Source organism: Meles meles, chromosome 16, assembly GCF_922984935.1.
Source record: "Meles meles chromosome 16, mMelMel3.1 paternal haplotype, whole genome shotgun sequence".
In the NCBI taxonomy this organism is placed as follows: Eukaryota; Metazoa; Chordata; class Mammalia; order Carnivora; family Mustelidae; genus Meles; species Meles meles.
Genome location: NC_060081.1, coordinates 59,035,989 through 59,054,691, shown reverse-complemented (window position 1 = coordinate 59,054,691; position 18,703 = coordinate 59,035,989). Strand labels below are relative to the sequence as shown.

General features: G+C 39.2%; 1 protein-coding gene across 9 annotated transcripts in view; it reads left to right on the top strand.

The window, feature by feature from the left end:
• Positions 1-18,703, top strand: part of NCOA6 (nuclear receptor coactivator 6) — a 104,364-nt gene that overhangs the window by 54,831 nt on the left and 30,830 nt on the right. For 7 of the 9 annotated variants that reach the window (XM_045980349.1, XM_045980353.1, XM_045980346.1 and 4 more), the window contains 5 exons: positions 1,378-1,533; positions 8,186-8,308; positions 14,581-14,709; positions 15,390-16,259; positions 18,293-18,439. In XM_045980349.1, coding sequence (XP_045836305.1) covers positions 1,378-1,533; positions 8,186-8,308; positions 14,581-14,709; positions 15,390-16,259; positions 18,293-18,439 — 1,425 coding nt within the window. The remainder of the gene's footprint in view (positions 1-1,377; positions 1,534-8,185; positions 8,309-14,580; positions 14,710-15,389; positions 16,260-18,292; positions 18,440-18,703) is intronic. The other 2 variants (XM_045980355.1, XM_045980354.1) reach the window with 2 other exon arrangements.

Below are 18,703 nucleotides of genomic sequence, written 5' to 3'. Positions count from 1 at the left end.
GAGGCATAAGTGTTATGGAAAGGAAGTTGACCTGAGAATCAGGGGTGGATGTTAATGCCATCTCTGATGCTGCTAGGTAACCACAGGATTTGAGGCAGTTCACTTAGCCTTGCTTGACCTGTTTCCTCACCTGTAAAATAGACTTGAACTAAATATTGCCTAATCCTTTCTAAATTTCTTTGTATTCTCTAACTGCTCTTAGCAAATTGTCTCTTTTTTACACATTAGAACAAGTGAACTCCATGTTTCAGTAAGTTAGAACTTTCAATGTCAGCCACTTTCATAGTGATTTTGGAGCTGGAAGGGGCTTTAAGCAACATGTAGGCACTTTCTTCTATCTGTAGATATATCTGATTTTGACAACACATATTCTTGTATGACCCATTTTCTTTATATTGTAATGTATATCTGAGTAGAGGATTCCAAAGACTTCCATTTAGCCAAGTTCATAACAAAAGAGAAAATTACTTTGTCTGGGGTTGTTGAAAAAAAAGGTTTTTTTATCAGCTAATTGGGCCTATGATTTACTTTCCATCTGTAAAACACAATTACAGGCAACTTTAACCTCCTCAATTAACTTTTGTCTCTTCTTTTAAAAACATGTCCTAAAGTTTGCATTGACTTTTTAGACTTGGTGAAATATAATGTTTTCATATCCTAACTGAGGCTTTGTTATCAAATTGTATTGTTTTTCCCTTCAGTTCAGTTTGCTTCAGTGAAAATTATACTCTTATTTAAAGCAGGGAAAACATTTAAAATCAAAGATAAAAATTTAAATTGAAGAATTTAAATTAGAAGAAATGATTTCTCCCTGTCTTTATGAATGTCTTGCACAGAGATACTTGTTAACATTTAAAAATGAGTATGAACTGGCATAATCTGCATCCCATATTTTTTATAGAATTTCATTGAAATTTGAGGCTTAAATGTTCTCATGATGCCAGTTCACAAACATTGAACTGAGTCCAGAAATAGACCTAAGTCTGTTCATTTAAACTTATCTCTCTCTTCTTCTCTCTTATATTCCCTACTCCATCTTACTGCTTTCCATGTATTCAGTGCATGATCAGGTCCTGTGCTAAGTTTTTGGCATATATATTCTCATATAGTACTCACAATGTCATATTGGTTTTAAAGAAGAGAAGGGTTACTTTCGAAAAGGTTAAATAATTTGCTCATAACCACCCAGGTGCTAAGTGGTAAAGCTGGGATTAGATTTGAAATCTAGCTAATGCCAAAGACTAAGCTCTCACAGCTACTCCAAGCCAATGCTCTGTCTTGTTCTTTTATTTTTGGTTTGTCGTATGTGGTGCGTGTTTGTCCCATTTCTGGTGGTGAAAAGACTACTAATATTATTCGTTTTCTTTCATGACCAAGAATCCAGCAAGCTAAAGGTACAGAAGGTGGAGCCATGGAACAGTGTACGAGTGACATTCAACATCCCCCGGGAAGCGGCGGAGCGGCTCCGGAACCTGGCTCAGAGCAACAACCAGCAGCTTCGGGATCTGGGGATTCTCTCCGTCCAGATTGAAGGTGCCCTTCTGGACCCAAATCATAACAACAACAGAACGTAGCATGCTTTTCTGTGCTGCCTTGTCGGTTCCTCTCATGTTTCAGAATGCCAAGTAACTCATGTAACCTGCACTTCACATTGCAACACCTTAGGATAAAGAGAAACTGAGGCTTTGTCTGGGTCCTGATGCTTCAGCATCCACAGCCTCAGACTCTATTCCCTTGTCTGATTTTGTCTGTCGGTCCGTCAGATTAGGATTTTACTGGCGCCCTGACCAGTGACTGATTTGTCTTTTAAAGAGTATCTAATTTCATTTGCTTCCTTCTACCAAATAAGCTTTAGTATTTATTTCTTTATTCATCTAACAGAGATTAGGAAAATTTGAATGGTCCTTTTGTAGCAGTAGTCATTTTTCAAATATTTTGCCAGAGTGGTCTTTTCAAAATTAAAATATGCTACACACACACACACACACACACAGACACACACCCCACCCCCTCTATGGCTTGCTCTTGTTTACAGAATGAGGACTACACACACACACACACACACACCACCACCACCACCCCTCCCCCCATGGCTTGCTGTTGTTTACAGAATGAGGAACACACACACACGCACGCACACACACGCACACACCCCCGCTGTGGCTTGCTGTTGTTTACAGAATGAGGACTAAACTTCTTACCATGAGTGATCTCATGGCCTTGTGTGACCCGACCTCTACCCTTCTTATCCAGTTTTAACTCATACAACTCTCCTCCTTACTGTCTGTTCATGCCTCTGCAGCTTTCTTCTGGTTCCTTGAAAATGCATTTCTTCCTCCTGCCACAGGCCCTTTGCATTTATGTTTTCTCCATATGGAATGTTGTCCTTTACCATTTCCCCTTCCCTTAGTTAACACCTACTCAGCCTTCAAGTGTCAGCTTAAATCTTCTTGAGGATATATTTTCTGAATTCCTTGATGAAGTCAGTGTCCTTTATGTGCTGTCAAAAAGTCTGTTTTTTTTCTTTTAGATCATTTATATAATGCTTTCATCAGAACAATTATCTGAGTGTTATTTTATTCTCCCCTAGACTGCAAGCTCCAGGAGGGCAGAGACCATGTCTGGTTTTGTTCACTGTTGTAGCTCTGCTTGCCTGGAACATGTTAGGTTCCTTAGTAAACAGATGTTGAATGAAAACAAGGGAAGCACACACAGAATAGCACCACTTTGCTTGAGCACTTGACATACCATGATAGTATAATATGGTCCTTGCTGTTATGAACTCAAAAGAAGCTCCTGACCTTGGTGAGGGAGACAGACCATGAGAGATACAAGTACCAGGTATGCGGGAGCACAGAGGAGGTTAGAAAGGATTATGTGTATTTTGAAAAATGGGGTAAATCCCATCATTTGATAAACAAGGGAATAGTGATTTAAAGAACAATCAGTCTATTGTGAAAAATGTTAGATTATTTAAAAGGACCCAGGAAAGTAAAATTAATCCACGGCATCTAAAGGATATAGGATGAATTTAGTAAAGCAGTTTTTGGCTACAGTAAAACTATAGAGGCTGTTTTATGTTTTATGGAACACATAATTGTTTCTTAAAAACTCTAGATTTTTTTTTTTTTTTAAGATTTATTTATTTGACAGAGAGAGATTACAAGTAGGCAGAGAGGCAGGCAGAGAGAGAGAGGAGGAAACAGGCTCCCTGCTAAGCAGAGACCCCGATGCGGGGCTCGATCCCAGGACCGTGGGATCATGACCTGAGCTGAAGGCAGAGGCTTTAACCCACTGAGCCACCCAGGCGCCCCAAAAACTCTAGATTTTTTTAAAAGATTTTATTTATTTATTTGACAGAGAGATAGAGATTACAAGTAAGCAGACTAAGAGAGGGAGAAGCAGGCTCCCTGCTGAGCAAGGAGCCTGATGCGGGGCTCGATCCCAGGAACCTGAGACTGACCTGAGCCCAAGGCAGAGGCTTAACCCACTGAGCCACCCAGGCACCCCCTAAGTTTTTTTTTTTTTAAGAATTTATTTATTTAGAGGCACCTGGGTGGCTCAGTCAGTTAAGCGTCTGCCTTACTCAAAGGGCTCCCTCTGCCTGCTGCTTCCTCTGTTTGTGCTTGTGTGCTCTCTCTCTCTCTGTCAAATAAATAAAATCTTTACAAAAAAAAAAAAGAATTTATTTGAGAGAGAGAGAGCATGGGGGAGGGAGGGGGGAATAGGAGAAGCAGAGGAAGAAGCAGACTCCTCACTGAGCAGGGGAGCTCCATGCGGGGCTCAATCCTAGCACCCTGGGATCATGACCTGAGCTGAAGGCAGATGCTTAACTGACTGAGCCACCCAGGTGCCCCAAAACTAAATGTTTTATAGTCTCTGTTACCTATTTATGTGAGTTAAAAGGACTATGGGACTTTATGTTGTAGTGTTTTCTACTGGAGAAAGGAAACATCAGTTTCTTCTTTTAATCAGAGCTATTTCCTGTGAGTTCTTTTTAGCAGGATAAGGGGCTGGCCTTGTTATAGCCATAAATTAAACATAAGTACCATCAAGGAAGTAAAATAGATAACATATTTCAGGAAATTATGAAATCCATATATGGCAGTGATTTTCACATTACGGAAGAGGGTTCTTTAACTTTTAGGATACACATGTGTATCCCAGGTGATCTCCTTTTCTCCACACTCCCTCCAAATTTAGGCAGGATTGAAAGTGGCAGCAGCAGCTTTGCCTTTGTGAAACTGGTAACAAGCTTATGTCTTAGTACATCGTAAGAGGAGATGTTGCCACTGCCACAGTGTCTGCTGCAGGGGTTCAGGGACAGGTTGTTCCCTAACAGCCTATTTTCCATTGAAGAATACTCTCTGTACCCTTCTTTCTTGAGTTTTGGCCAGGGAGTTGGGAAGACATAATTTTTGAGGACATTCTGTGATGCCTCTATTCATTCATGGTGATTTTAAAGCAGAGTCTGCGAACTTTTTCTGTCAAAGGCCAGAGAATAATTTTTTTTTACTTTGTGGGCCCTAAGATCTCTGTCACAACAATTCCAGTCTGGTTGTGGTGCAACACAGCCATAAGCGTATGTAAGTGAATAAACATGGATGTGTTCTAGTAACACTTTATTTAATTATACAGGCAGCAGGCTGGATTGGGCTTATAGGCTGTGGTTTGCTGACCCCTAATCAGCAAGCTTGGGAGCCTGCAGTGAACTTCACATGTGTTTCTTTGATACCAGTTAGCTTATATGCAATTGGCAAATAGGGGAATGATAGCACTATAATGTGGAAATTGTGTCTATTCATATAAAGAAGGCAAGGGAAGCTGAAATAGTGGAAACAGGATGATTATCAGGAAGAAAACAACAGACAAGCTTAGCTGCTGCATAGGTGGGAATCCTTTCAGCTCCATTTTAAGATAATTAAGAATCAGAATTGACACTCAGATGCCTTTCTTAAGAGGTGCACCCCCAGACTAGCATGGCTCTTGACTTGTGACAAGTTTCACTTCCTCCTGTGCCTGCTTTAGTGGCAGCCCCACTGGCTCCGAGCTCTTTTGCATCTGCATTATCTCGGCACCTGTGACCAGGCATTGCCACTGTAAATGTTTCTGGATCTGTTGTCTCCACCAGTTACTGTTTTTATTAGAAAAGCCACATAGCTTTTGAGTTTGTTCCAACAACACTGTTTTTTCCTGTAAAATCTGTTATTCTCAGTGTGAGATTTTACGGAATGTGGAATTTTCCGGGAATGCATTCATCATATAGAAAAAATGTGTATAATTCTTTGTAAGGTTATAAGATGACAATTCATAATATATTCCATAAATAGCTAAGGAGTATCAGACACTGTTCTGTGTCTTAAGGATATAATTAGGGTGCCATACAATTTATCATTTAAATTGACACTTTTGAGAGTAAAAGTGGTACTATTAATAACTCTTCCTGAACAATGGGTATAAAGTAACTAGGGCAGATTTATGGTTACCCTTGTGTGGGGATGGGGAAAACAGACAAGAAATCAAGTGAATGTGTAAGTAATTACATGGATGTGCTCTGAAGAAATAACAAGATGTTCTTATAAGGGTGACCTACCCTTGGATAAGACAATTGGAGAAGGTCTTTAGGGGCCCATGACACTTAATTAAGTTTACATGAAAATTGAGAAGTTGGCTTATGTGAAGATAGCAGGAGAACTGTTGTAAGCAGAGGGAACAACATGTGCAAAGGCCCTGAGGTGAGAAGCAGCTTAATGTGCTGTGCCTAAGAAACTAAAAAAAACTAAAGAAACTGAAAAAAGGTCATTGAGGCTGAATCCTTATTATTGAAGGAGAAAATAGTATAGTTGAGATTAGAGAGGTAGGCAAGGGCCGCATCTGGGCTGTTAAATATGGTAGCTACCAGCCATATGTGGCTGTTGAGCACTGGGTGTGTGGCTAGTTCAAACTGACATATGTTGTAAGTAAAATACATAGTGAATTTTGAAAACTTAGCACTCCCAGAAAAGAACGTAAAATATTTCATTTGCTTTTTGTATTAGTTACATGTTGAAATAATAGATGTACTGAGTTAAATAAAATATAATTAATTTCACCTGTGTTTCTTAACCTTTTTACTGTGGCTTCTAGAAAATTTAAAATTATATTTGTGGCTCATATTGTATTTCTCTTGAACAGCACTGGACTAGGTAGATCATTTAAGGCCTTTATATCCTGTGTGGAGGAGTTTGGCTTTTATTTTTACAACAGTAGGAAGCAGTGGAGCAGTTTGAAGCAGAGAACTGACATGATCTGATGTCCATTTCAAGAATATACTCTTTCGGGGCACCTGGGTGGCTCAGTGGGTTAGGCCTCTGCCTTCAGCTCAGGTCATGATCTCAGGGTCCTGGGATTGAGTCCTGCATAGGGCTCTCTGCTTGGCAGGGAGCCTGCTTCCTCCTCTCTCTTCTCTGCTTGCCTCTCTGCCTACTTGTGATCTCTCTCTCTGTCAAATAAATAAATAAAATCTTTATACTTTTTCTGCTTACAGTGTCTTAGCAAGTTTGGTATATTAATAGTTCCTTCCATTTGTTGGAAACCGCCAAGATCTGTAGTCTCTTTTTCTTTCATTTCTGTCTCCCATAGGCAATTCAGAGTATCGTATAGCCCCTGGAAATTGGTCCCTTAGTAGGATGTTTGTACCCTAGTCCAATCTACCTGCCTGGTTGAGTTGTAGATGCTTGTGCCCTATGTCCAGTCTGCCTGTCTATTGAGTATAAATACTCAATACAAAAAGGTGACTTTATCAGTGACAAGACAGAGGAAACTACTGTGTCCTCATTAGTTTCCTGCTTTATCATCTGGCTCAAACCAGGACCCCACAATATGGAATGATGCTGGAAAGATGCCAATCAGTGCAATGCTGCCTTTTACCTCCTTAGCCACCAGCTAGCTATACTTCTGTATATCCACAAGGTGGTGCTGTCATCCAGAGTAACAAGAGTCAAAAATTTTGGATTAAGTGCAGGAAGCATCCTGAAATTTCTTTTTATCACTAAACCAAGTAAAATTTATGTCTTCTCTAAGTTTAGAGTTACCTCTAATTAATTGGAACAGTTCTAGTGATGTTACCTACCAGGATATCATGAAGTTCAAATGAGATAAAATCTTGTAAGCATTAAAAACTCTACAGGCATACCTGGGTGGTCTGTCATTTAAAAGTCTGCCTTCAGCTCAGTTCATGATCAGGCTCCCTGCTCATTATCAGGGAGTCTGCTTCTCCCTCTTCCTTCTACTACCCCCAGGTCCCCCACCCCTGGCAGTTGCGTGTTCTTTCTCTTTCACTCTCTCCCAAATAAATAAATAAAATTTTGAGAAAATAAAATAGGGTCACCTGGGTGGCTCAGTCAGTTAAGCTTCTGCCTTCAACTCAGGTCATGATCTCAGGGTCCTGGGGTCGAGCCCCGCATCAGACTCCCTGCTCAGCAGAGTCTGCTTTCCCTCTCCCTCTGCAGCTTCCCCTGCTCTCTTACTCTCTTTCTCTCTGTGTGTCAAATAAATAAACTCTTTAAAAAAGTAGTAAAAATGAAAACTCTATACAAATGTTTGTCTTATCATTAGCTGCTGTAAAAGTTGCAATCTATCTACTCTTCATTGTATTACTATCTCTAATGGATATCTCTTTATATTATAGTTTTTGAAAGGGAAATGATACTTTGCTCACAAATACTGAGCAAAATCTGTACAGATGGTACATCTGTACCATCATATGTTCTTTCTCCATTTAACCTACTTCTGTCTCTACCTTCTGATTGTAAATTCCCGAAAGGTAATCTAGGATTTTGAGAATTTTTGAGAACATTTTCTTCCTTCTCACACACATAGACACACATGCACACATGCACATACTGTGAGCTAGTTGAAAACACACATTCAGAGTTACAAGCTGTCTCCTGACACCATGCATCGTTAGTGATTGCCCATCTGCTGTCATGTAAGGATTGATTATGTTCTCCTTGTGCATCCTGTAAGTAAACCTGCTCAGGTGACGTTGAAGGAAGATCTATATTGTATTGCACTTACCCTTTCTCTGAGGGTAAACTTACATAATTCTTCAAAAACACAGAAAACTGAAGTCTCGTATACCTATTTTTAAGCCACATTTGCATCTTATCCTGATGGTTTCCTTTTTATAACCTATCATTTTCAGGGGAAGGTGCTATCAACCTAGCTTTGGCTCAGAACCGAAGCCAAGATGTGAGAATGAATGGACCCATGGGAGCAGGAAATTCAGTTAGGATGGAGGCTGCATTTCCCATGGCAGGTGGTCCAGGTGAGATTTCCCACTCAATTATATGACATTTTACTGGTTTGCTTTTTTCCCTTTATTTGCTAATGTATGATCATTTGGGTCCTGCAAAATAGATGGGGGTTTCTGGTAAATCTCTGTTTTCTGGTTTAGGAAAGCAAGATTTAAATCACTCTTAGGAGGGTAGAGTCAGAGCATGGGCTCATGTTTAAAGGTAGATAGATGAGCACTGAGCTGTGCAGCAAACTTTTATTGTGTTCCTTTTATAGGACATGACCTCTGCTTAGTGTTGGAGATAGAAGTGAATAAAATATTTTCTACCCTCAGAATGTTTTAGCATAGTGGAGAATGTAGCTTTTCATCTCCCACTTTCTCTGAGGCTGAGAATCTGTGAGCTGAGTTCTTGTGTGCTTACGTGGAATCTGAAGAAATATATGGAAGAATATGTGTTTTAGGTACTTAGAATTTGAGAGAGCTATAAATTATTTGCTAACTTTTCCAGTAAAACTGAAATTTCTTCTTTAGAGATTGAACTCAATAGTCTGTGAATCACAAAATATTAGAATTGAGTTGGTTCTTGGGGCACCTGAGTGGTTCAGTCAGTTAAGCATCTGACTCTTGATTTTAGCTCAGGTCATGATCTCAAGGTTGTGAGATCAAACACCATGCATCGGGCTCTGCACTGGGCATGGAGCCTGCTTGGGATTCTCTCTCCCTCGGCCCTCCACTCCCAAAAAAGAAAAGGAATTGAGTTGGCTCTCATTTATTTTATTTTTTATTCTTTTGGTGAGTCCCTTGCTTTATTTTTTTAAAAAAAATTTACTAATTTTTCAAGTTCAGTTAATTAAAATATAATGTATTACTAGTTTTGGAGGTAGATATCAGTGATTCATCAGTCTTATATAATACCCAGTGCTCATTATTTCATGTGCCCTCTTTACTGTCTATCACCCAATTACCTCCTCCCCTCCAGCAACCCTCAATTTGTTTCCTATGATAAGAGTCTCTTATGGTTTGTCTACCTCTCTAATTTCGTCTTTATTTGTCCCTTTCTTACCCTATGATCCTCTGTTTTGTTTCTTAAATTCCACATATGAGCGAGATCGTATAATATTTGTCCTTCTCTGACTGACTTATTTTGGTTAGCATAATACCCTCTAGTTCCATCCATGTTGTAGCAAATGGCAAGATTTCATTTTTCTGATGGCTGAATAGTGTTCCATTGTATATATAACACCACATCTTCTTTATCCATTTATCTGTCAATGGGCTCTTTCCATAGTTTTGCTATCGTGAACATTGCTGCTATAGACATTGGGGAGTTTTGGTAGTTTATACATCTCTAGGAATGCATCCATTTCTTGCAGATTGCCTAATTTGTTGGCAAAGAGTTGCTTATGTTTTTATAATTGTTTGTATTTCTTCAGTGTTGGTTATGATTTGTCCTCTTTCACTCATTTTATTTATTTGGGTCCTTTCTCTTTTCTTTTTGATAAATCTGGCAAGGAGTTTATCAATCTTATTAATTCTTTCAGAGAACCAGCTCCTAGTACTGCCTCTTGTTCTCTTTTTTGAGGTGAGTTTTTCCGTCTTGTCATTCTTGCAGAAAGTGGTCGCTTTTCTATTTGTACAGTTGTAGCTATTCTTTTCTTAAATCTCCAGTTGAGTTCACAAGTGTACAGAATGATTTGACAGCTATCTAGCTGAATTCCTGGGACCAAACAAAACTAAGGTCACCTTCTCCTCCCCCACCTTGGATTCTCAGTCCCAAACTTTAAATCTGCCTCAGGACTTGCTATTCCCTCCCTTTCCACCTCTAGAGTTGGCTCTCATTTAAAGCTGAGGGAACTTCGGGGGTGCCTGGGTGGCTCAGTCAGTTAAGCGTGACCTTCGGCTCACATCATGATCCCGGAGTCCTGGGATGGAACCCTGTGTTGAGCCCCCTGCTCAGCAGGGAGTCTGCCCCTCCCCCATGCATGCACATGCTCTCTCACTTTTTCTCTTGAATAAATAAATCTTAAAAAAAAAAAAAAAAAGCTGAGGAAACTCTGGAGCTCACAGAAAGGAAGCAGTTTGCCCGGGTCAAGTAGCAGTGGCCTAGTATTACAGACCTAATGCCCAGTCCAATACTCTTTTCACTATAGTAGTGGCTTTCAAACTTTTTCTGCTGTAGGACCTTATATTTAACTAAACCAGAAAAGCACAGCCATTCTGGTTGAAGCATAGTAACCACCTGAAACCTATACCCAGTCATTCACCTCCCCACATACCATAGTAGCTCTTGAAGAAATACGGAAGAATGGAGAGCATAGTTTTATAAAGCCATTGTTCTAAACTGTAGCTGAAGACTTGGCTGTTATAAAATTGAAAGTATAATTTTATACTAGCAGTGCCATTTCCTGGTTACTTCAAGCTAGTCGCTGTACCTCTCCAAGCAGCAGTTCTTCACCTAAACAAGTGAGATAATAATGCCTTCAGTCTTTTGAGCTCATGCTTGAAGGTGGATCAGCCCTGAGCCCTGAAGCTGATATTTGAAGAGTTCCTATTATATGTTAGGATGTGTGCTATTGGGCTGTTACGGAATGCCACACAGAAGATGTACAGTACCAGCTTGGTACCTATAGTAGGGGGTCAGTAGTTAGAGTTCTCCACTGAAGTCTGAGCATTTGGTATTGTGGTAGCTTGATGAGAGATAATAATGATGATATTGCTAGTACTAAAGAACCAGAGTGGGAAGAGTCTAGCCAAGTTGCATATAGTTAAAGAATAGATCTAGGATTAGGAGGACCAATAGAGAGAATGGCTGAAATTTTTCCAAAATTGGTGAAAGATGTGAATCCTCAGAAATCCTGAGCAATGTAAATAAAAATAAATCCATGTTTGACACAAAGTTGTAAAAGTGTAGAGCATGAAAAAAGCAAAGAAAATATTAAAAGCAACTCAAAATAAAAGACCCAATTTTTTACAAATGAAAAGCTATCAGATCACAGTTGATTTCTCAGCAGCACCACTGAAAACCAGGAAACACTGGAATAGTATTTTCAAAGTTATGAGAGAATAATTGACAGCCTAGAATTTTAAGCCTACCTATCTTATAAAGAATATTATAAAATAAAGACATTTTTGAAGACACTGAGTGAAGGTACCATTAACAGACTCTTGCTAAATGAACTGCTCAAGAATCTACTTCAGGAAGAAGAAAATTGAACCTAAGATGGAAGAAATAAGATCTAAGAAGGAGTGGTGAGCTAAATGGTAAACATTGGGTAAATCTAATAAGTATTGGCTCATTTAGCAATAATGATCACATGTTTAGACTTTTTAAGTCAAGTATGTCTGTTGACAAAAGATATTAAAATAATAGAGGGGTGCCTGGGTGGCTCAGTCAGTTAAGTGTCTGCATTTGGCTCGGGTCGTGATCTTGGGGTCCTGGGATCAAGCTCCATATCCATATCATAGGGCTCCCTGCTCAGTGGCGTGTCTGCTTCTCCCTCTGCCCCTCCCCCTGCTGGTGTGTGCTCACACGCACTCTCAAATAAATAAAATCTCTCAAAATAAAAATAAAATAATAGAAATAAAATGTATAACTTCTAAGCTAGTAGTAGAGGGGTAGAAAGGAAGGGTATGTTGGCAAAAAATCCAATAAAATTCAGGCAAATTAGGAAAACACCGTAGAAAAAGAAGGAGTAAAAAGCAGGGGTATCAAAAAAAAGAAGGGAAGTCAAAATATATCAGCAATTAACAGTAAAGGTAAATATATTGTGAACACTGATAAAGAGACAGTGATTAATCAGATTGAATAATCTCAGATTTAGTTATGTGCTCCTACAGGAAGCACATAAAACATGAGGATTTGACTCGTAGTTAAAAGAATGGAATAAAAGATAATTCAGGTGAATATTAACCAAGAAAAGGGGTATAACAGTATTTTTAGCAGATAAAACAGAGCAAGATAAAAAGCATTACTGAGGATAAATAGGGCCACTTTATGATGTAAAAGGAAATAATCAGGAAGACAGCTAAACTTTACATACTTAATAATCTAGTCTCAAAATATGTGAGGCAAAAGTGGACAGGATTATATGGTGATATCACATGTTAGGGGGGATATTAACACACCTGTGTTATTAATTGATGTATTGAGCTGATTTTGAAAATGAGTAAGGATAATGCTTGAATAACCTAAGTAGAATAGTTTGATATAATGGAGGAGATACATAGAAACCATGCACTAATAATTCAAAAATTCTTAAGTCTTTTCAACCATAAATGGGATATTTATACAAATTGACTGTATTTTGCTAAAATCAAGTTTCAGTAAATACTAGATATAGGTATCACACAGATCATGGTCTCTGACCACAGTACAATTAAGTCATTGGCAAACAAAAAAACAGCTAACCAAAAAATACATTGTATTTTTGGAAAATTTAAAATACATTCTGAGGGGCGCCTGGGTGGCTCAGTGGGTTAAACCTCTGCCTTCAGCTCAGGTCATGATCTTCGGGTCCTGGGATGGAGCCCCGCATCGGGCTCTCTGCTCAGCAGGGAGCCTGCTTCCTCCTCTCTCTCTCTGCCTGCCTCTCTGCCTACTTGTGATCTCTCTCTGTCAAATAAATAAATAAAATCTTTAAAAAAAAAATACATTCTGAATATCCCTGGTTCTTAAAAAAACAACCATGATGGACAGCAAAAAATGTCTAAAATGGAATATTGAAAATAGTATGTATCAAAATTTGTGAGATGTAGCCCATACAGCACATGGAAGAAAATTTAAGCCCTCAGAAAACTGTGTCAGAGGAGAACATAGATTGAAAATTAAGTTAATTAAGTGTCTGACCTAAGAATTGGGAAAAAGAATAGCATAGTAATAATAATTTAGGAGGAAGGAAATAATTAAGAGCAGAGATAAGTAAAGTATTAAAGACAAAACAAAACAAAATGGAACAAAGTAGGAAAACCAAAGATGTTTCTTTGAAAAAAAAACAATTAAAACTGATGAACATGGTGAAAAAAAGAGAAGGAAGGCATAAGTAATGTAAAGAAGGAGAAAAGTGTGTACTTCGAAAGGGTGAATTTTATAATATATGAATTATATTTTTAAAAATGGGAAAAGTTGTAAATAACTTCATGCTAATAAATTTTAAAGCATCAGCAAATTAACAGTTTTCTTGAAAATATAATTTAACCAAAACTGATGTAAGGAAACTTCAAAAATCTGTAACTATTTAAGAAATTGAAATAATTAAAAATTTGTCTCCCTGTAAATCAATTAGTATAACTCACAGGCCCAGATAGTTTTCTAGGTGAGTTTACGAAACAGTTAAAGAATAAATACAGATAATTCTTCCAGAGCATAGACAAAGAAGAAAGATGCTCTCCAGCTATTTTTTGAAGTTATTTTAATCTTGATGCCAAAAATCAAAGAGACATGAAGAGAGGATCATGTATTTTCACTTATTAATATGGATGCTAAATCCCAAGAGATCTAATAATATGGAAATTGGAAGGATATGGAACAAGAGTAGTAGTTCTCAGACTGCCATTTGGAACATAAATTCACATAATCGCTTTTTTCCCCACTCTTTTTTAAGTTTATTTATTTTTTAAAAAATCTCTGCGCCCACCCCATGGAGCTTAAACTCACAACCCCAAGATCTGGAATCTCACACTCCTCCCACTGAGCCAGCCAGGCATCCTTGGTGTAACCATTTTTGAGAGCAGTTTGCCAATATCTAGTAAAATGGAAGATGCTTGTACTTAAAACCTAGGAACTCGGAGTATATAGTCTAAAGACATGTCCACAAGAATACATGACATTGCAAAATTGTAAGAATGAAAATTGGGGCAGGGGAGGGAGAACTTTAACTGTTCATTAGCAGAATGAATGTATGGGTTCCATAAAATGGAGCACTATTATAGCAGTCAAGATGGATGGATCTCAGAACGTAATATTAATGGGGAAAAGGAAACTGAAGAAGACAGGGTATGATGCCACTTAAACAGAGATTAAAAGCATACAAAAAATGCTGTGCAGTTTACCTACATATAAAGATAAACATGCATGGAACTATTAATCCCAATTAAAAGGTAAGAGAGAGGGAATGGAATGAGATTGGTAGGGGGCTTCTGCTGTATCTACTTATGTATCTGAAGGGAATGGGGGAGATTTTAACAAAGTAGATGATGAGTACAGAAATTTTCTATATCTTTTTACATTCTTGAAATATTTTACTTAAAAACAAACGTTGTACCAATTCCAGTACTCTATTCTAGGGATTTTCTTTTTCCTTCAGGATTAATAAGGATGACCAGCCCTGCCACTGTTATGATACCACAGAGTGTAAATGTGTCATCTTCCATGATGGCACCAGGCCCCAATTCAGAGCTGCAGCCCAGGACTCCTCGCCCTGCTTCTCAGTCAGGTAATGACCTCCAATTTTTGTGGTTTGGAGAGGCTGGAACTCTTTGCAGAGATCATTACAAAATTCAACTATCTTGGATATCAAGTTCTTAACTGCCCAGCTTAAATGCCACCTTCTTCATAAAAGCTCCCCTATGTCTTCAAGCTAAAAGACATCATTTCCTCTAAAAATTTCTCATTCTCTTATCAGTTATAACCCAACATTCGTAAAAATGCATTCCTTCGGTTACATAGTCCTGCAGGATACTTCATGGCAGAGAATTCTGTAATAAATTTGGTAAACGCTTTATGCTTTATCCTTCCTCTTAGAGATTAACAATTAACCTCTTGGAGACACTAAAAGTCCTACAGTGAAGAAACCCCTCTAAGCTGGTTAGGCTCAATTGTTTCCCAAACCTAACTGACTATATTTTATTATGTTTTCTTGTAACGCTAGTGACTGTAGTTCCCCAAGATATGCTTTGGAAAATACTGCTCTCGCATTTTATTTTTGGCTCTCTTACCCACTTTTGAACCATAAGCTCTTTCTAGACAATACTTATTTTTCTGTCACCTTGTTATGTTGCTTTGCATATAGAAGGTGCTCACAAGCATCTCATTGAAGGAACCAGGGGATTTACTACTGCTGTAGGATCTCGGCTGCAGTAATTTAATTATTGCTTTGTAACTGTCTTTAAACAGATGCAATGGATCCACTCCTCTCTGGGCTCCATATACAGCCGCAGAATCACCCCTCAGGATCTTTAGCTCCCCCGCACCACCCAATGCAGCCTGTCCCTGTGAACAGACAAATGAACCCAGCTAATTTTCCCCAGCTGCAGCAGCAGCAGCAGCAGCAACAGCAGCAGCAACAGCAGCAGCAGCAGCAGCAGCAGCAGCTACAGGCAAGACCCCCACAGCAACATCAGCAGCAACAGCCACAGGGAATTCGACCTCAGTTTACTGCCCCAACTCAGGTGCCTGTTCCTCCAGGCTGGAACCAGCTGCCTTCTGGAGCCCTTCAGCCTCCTCCAGCCCAGGGTTCTCTGGGCACAATGACTGCAAGCCAAGGGTGGAAGAAGGCTCCCTTGCCTGGCCCAATGCAACAGCCACTCCAGGCAAGACCATCCTTAGCCACGGTACAGACACCTTCCCACCCTCCCCCTCCATATCCCTTTGGCAGCCAGCAGGCCTCACAAGCCCATACAAACTTTCCTCAGATGAGCAACCCAGGCCAGTTCACAGCTCCTCAGATGAAGAGCTTGCAGGGCGGGCCCTCCAGGGTCCCAACCCCCCTGCAGCAGCCCCACCTCACCAACAAGTCTCCTGCCTCCTCACCCTCCTCCTTCCAGCAGGGATCCCCTGCATCCTCCCCAACGGTTAACCAAACTCAGCAGCAGATGGGACCAAGGCCACCTCAAAATAACCCACTTCCCCAGGGATTTCAGCAGCCTGTCAGCTCTCCTGGTCGGAATCCTATGGTTCAACAGGGAAATGTGCCACCTAACTTCATGGTGATGCAGCAGCAACCACCAAACCAGGGGCCACAGAGTTTACATCCAGGCCTAGGAGGTGAGGAACACTGAAGCTATTTGTGTTGGTAAATTTACTGGAGATAGATCTTAATAGAACTTCAATCTTTAGAGTTAATGGAGGGAGGATGTAATTTTTTGGCTTTGTGGATATAGTGGTGACACTTAATATAACTTAGTTAACTTGATACATTATGCAGCATCTTACTGGTTACGTTTAAGCTAGCCCTCTGGATAAAAATGCAGGTAAAATGCAATATAGAGATTTCCATTTTGTTTTTCAAATTATTTTTGCTTGATCTTGGACTAATAAATTAAGATGTCCAGAAGAAACATGCAATTGTATTAAGTTAAACTGCTCAGCTGTTGAAAAAAAAAGTAAGATTATGCAGTAGAGCAAAAATGAAAAAACAAATACAGGGTCTTTTGGGGAAAAGTCCCTTCAAGTTTCCAATTTTGATAATCTTAGTAAAGTAGTAAGCATGGTATTTGTTAAATTTGATTAAAGTGTTAAAGGGGAATAAGTTCAGAAATCATTGACTTTTATAATTTTATAATGCCAATGCCTGCTCCTTAGAGAGGGAATTCCACCAGTTATACCTAAAGGAGATTTATTTATTTATTTTGTAAGGTGCCTCTTGTATGAAGAAAAAGCAATGGAGCTTAATGTGTGAGAGGTAAAACGATTACAGTAAAACTTATCCATCTCCATGTTTATTATTTATTCTTATTAATCATTGATCTAGTGCACATGAATGTGCTTGGAGCTTTCAGTAAGGTATAGAGAGTGTCAGTAATACTGTCATCTGATAAACATGTCCCCACCAAAAGACACCCATTGCCTACCCAGAAAAAAACCCTTGCATCTTTAGTGCAACATAGCAAAGGCATGTTCTCATAGTTTCTGGTGAAATTAAGTTGCTCATCAGTCTTTTCACTCTCTTGTAATTAATTTTGCTGACTTGCAGGCTATAATATTTGAATCCTAAGAAGTTTTTAGAAAATGCAAGAATATTTCAGCTCCAAACTTCGCTGTTCTGGGCATCTAGCTCTGGATCAGTGGAAGCAGGGTAGTCCCTCCTACAAATGTGATTACTGATTTAATTACAGTGGAAGCATGCAAATGGAGACTTGTCACTGCTAAGGAAAGGACAAGTGCATATTTGTTTACACAGTGTTTTTCAGGACATTGAAATTTGGTCCTTAAAAATAAATGGACTAATAGAAAAATTTTTAAGTGAGCTTTAGGTCTTGATGCTTTCCTAGAGCAGATGATGTGCTCACCTAGGTGATCTGGCCACATCAAAGCCTGTGTTATAAACAATGAGTGGGTTCTGAGATCGTCCTTCTTACAGATCTGTTTCCTGAAATTAAACTTTCCTATAAGAGGAAGTAATATGTTCGTAAGATTCCATTAGAGCATGGCTTTTGGTACATAGCTGTCGAAATTACAGCAAACCTTAAAAGGGGAAGGCATGATGATAATTTTAATATAGCCTCACTTTGAAGCTCCTGTGGATTATTTCTAATTTCCTGTCTCTTCCCAAGGGATAAGCACAATATTCGGGGAAATTTCCACAAAAGAGATTGTCATCCATTTCCTTCAATGGAAAAAAAAAATCACCTGTCATTAGTATCAGGACCCAGCTCTTTGTTTTATAGCATCTCTGATCAATTTGTTTGAATATGAGAGAATTTAGCATATTCGTTTGGTGCCTGTGTTAAAGTATGTAAAGTTTTGGGGTCTGTTGTATTGTAGTGAAAAGTGAGCCCAAACCTTGCTGTGACGTGGCCTCAGATCACATTTAGGGAGCAGATTGCCATCTCTTCCTTGGCATGTTCTAAGTGTAAATTTTTTAGTATTTCTTTTTCATTTTGACAATGCTCATGTAAGAGATTGCGTTGATTTTTTTAACCATCTTTCCCAACCTTATTATTAAAGATCCTACCAGTGTGACAGAGAAAGCTAAGCCAGTGGAGACTTCATGCAGCTCATCCTTCCTTATTCATTCCACATCTAAGCAAGAGTATAAATTTGCTAGGTAACTACCTTACTCATTGTTTTCTATTAAGGAATGCCTAAACGCCTCCCACCTGGCTTCTCAGCAGGACAGGCCAATCCGAACTTTATGCAAGGTCAGGTGCCTTCGACCACAGCAACCACCCCTGGGAATTCAGGAGCCCCTCAGCTGCAAGCAAATCAAAATGTCCAGCATGCAGGTTTGTTTTCTGTGCTTTGTTCAGCCAGCATTTATTGAGCATTGTGTGCTAGATACCGTGATAGGCAATAAGAATATACGGATAACTATAAATCCTGGCCCTTTCCCTTAATCTCAAACCAAAATTACTCTTGAAGGGCAATAACTGATATGCAAATGTAGGTACAGTGTCTTGGGAACCTAAAAGCACCTACGGAAAGAAAATGGAACTTGAAGGGCACCTGGGTGGTGCAGTCGGTTAAGCATCTGCCTTCAGCTCAGGTCA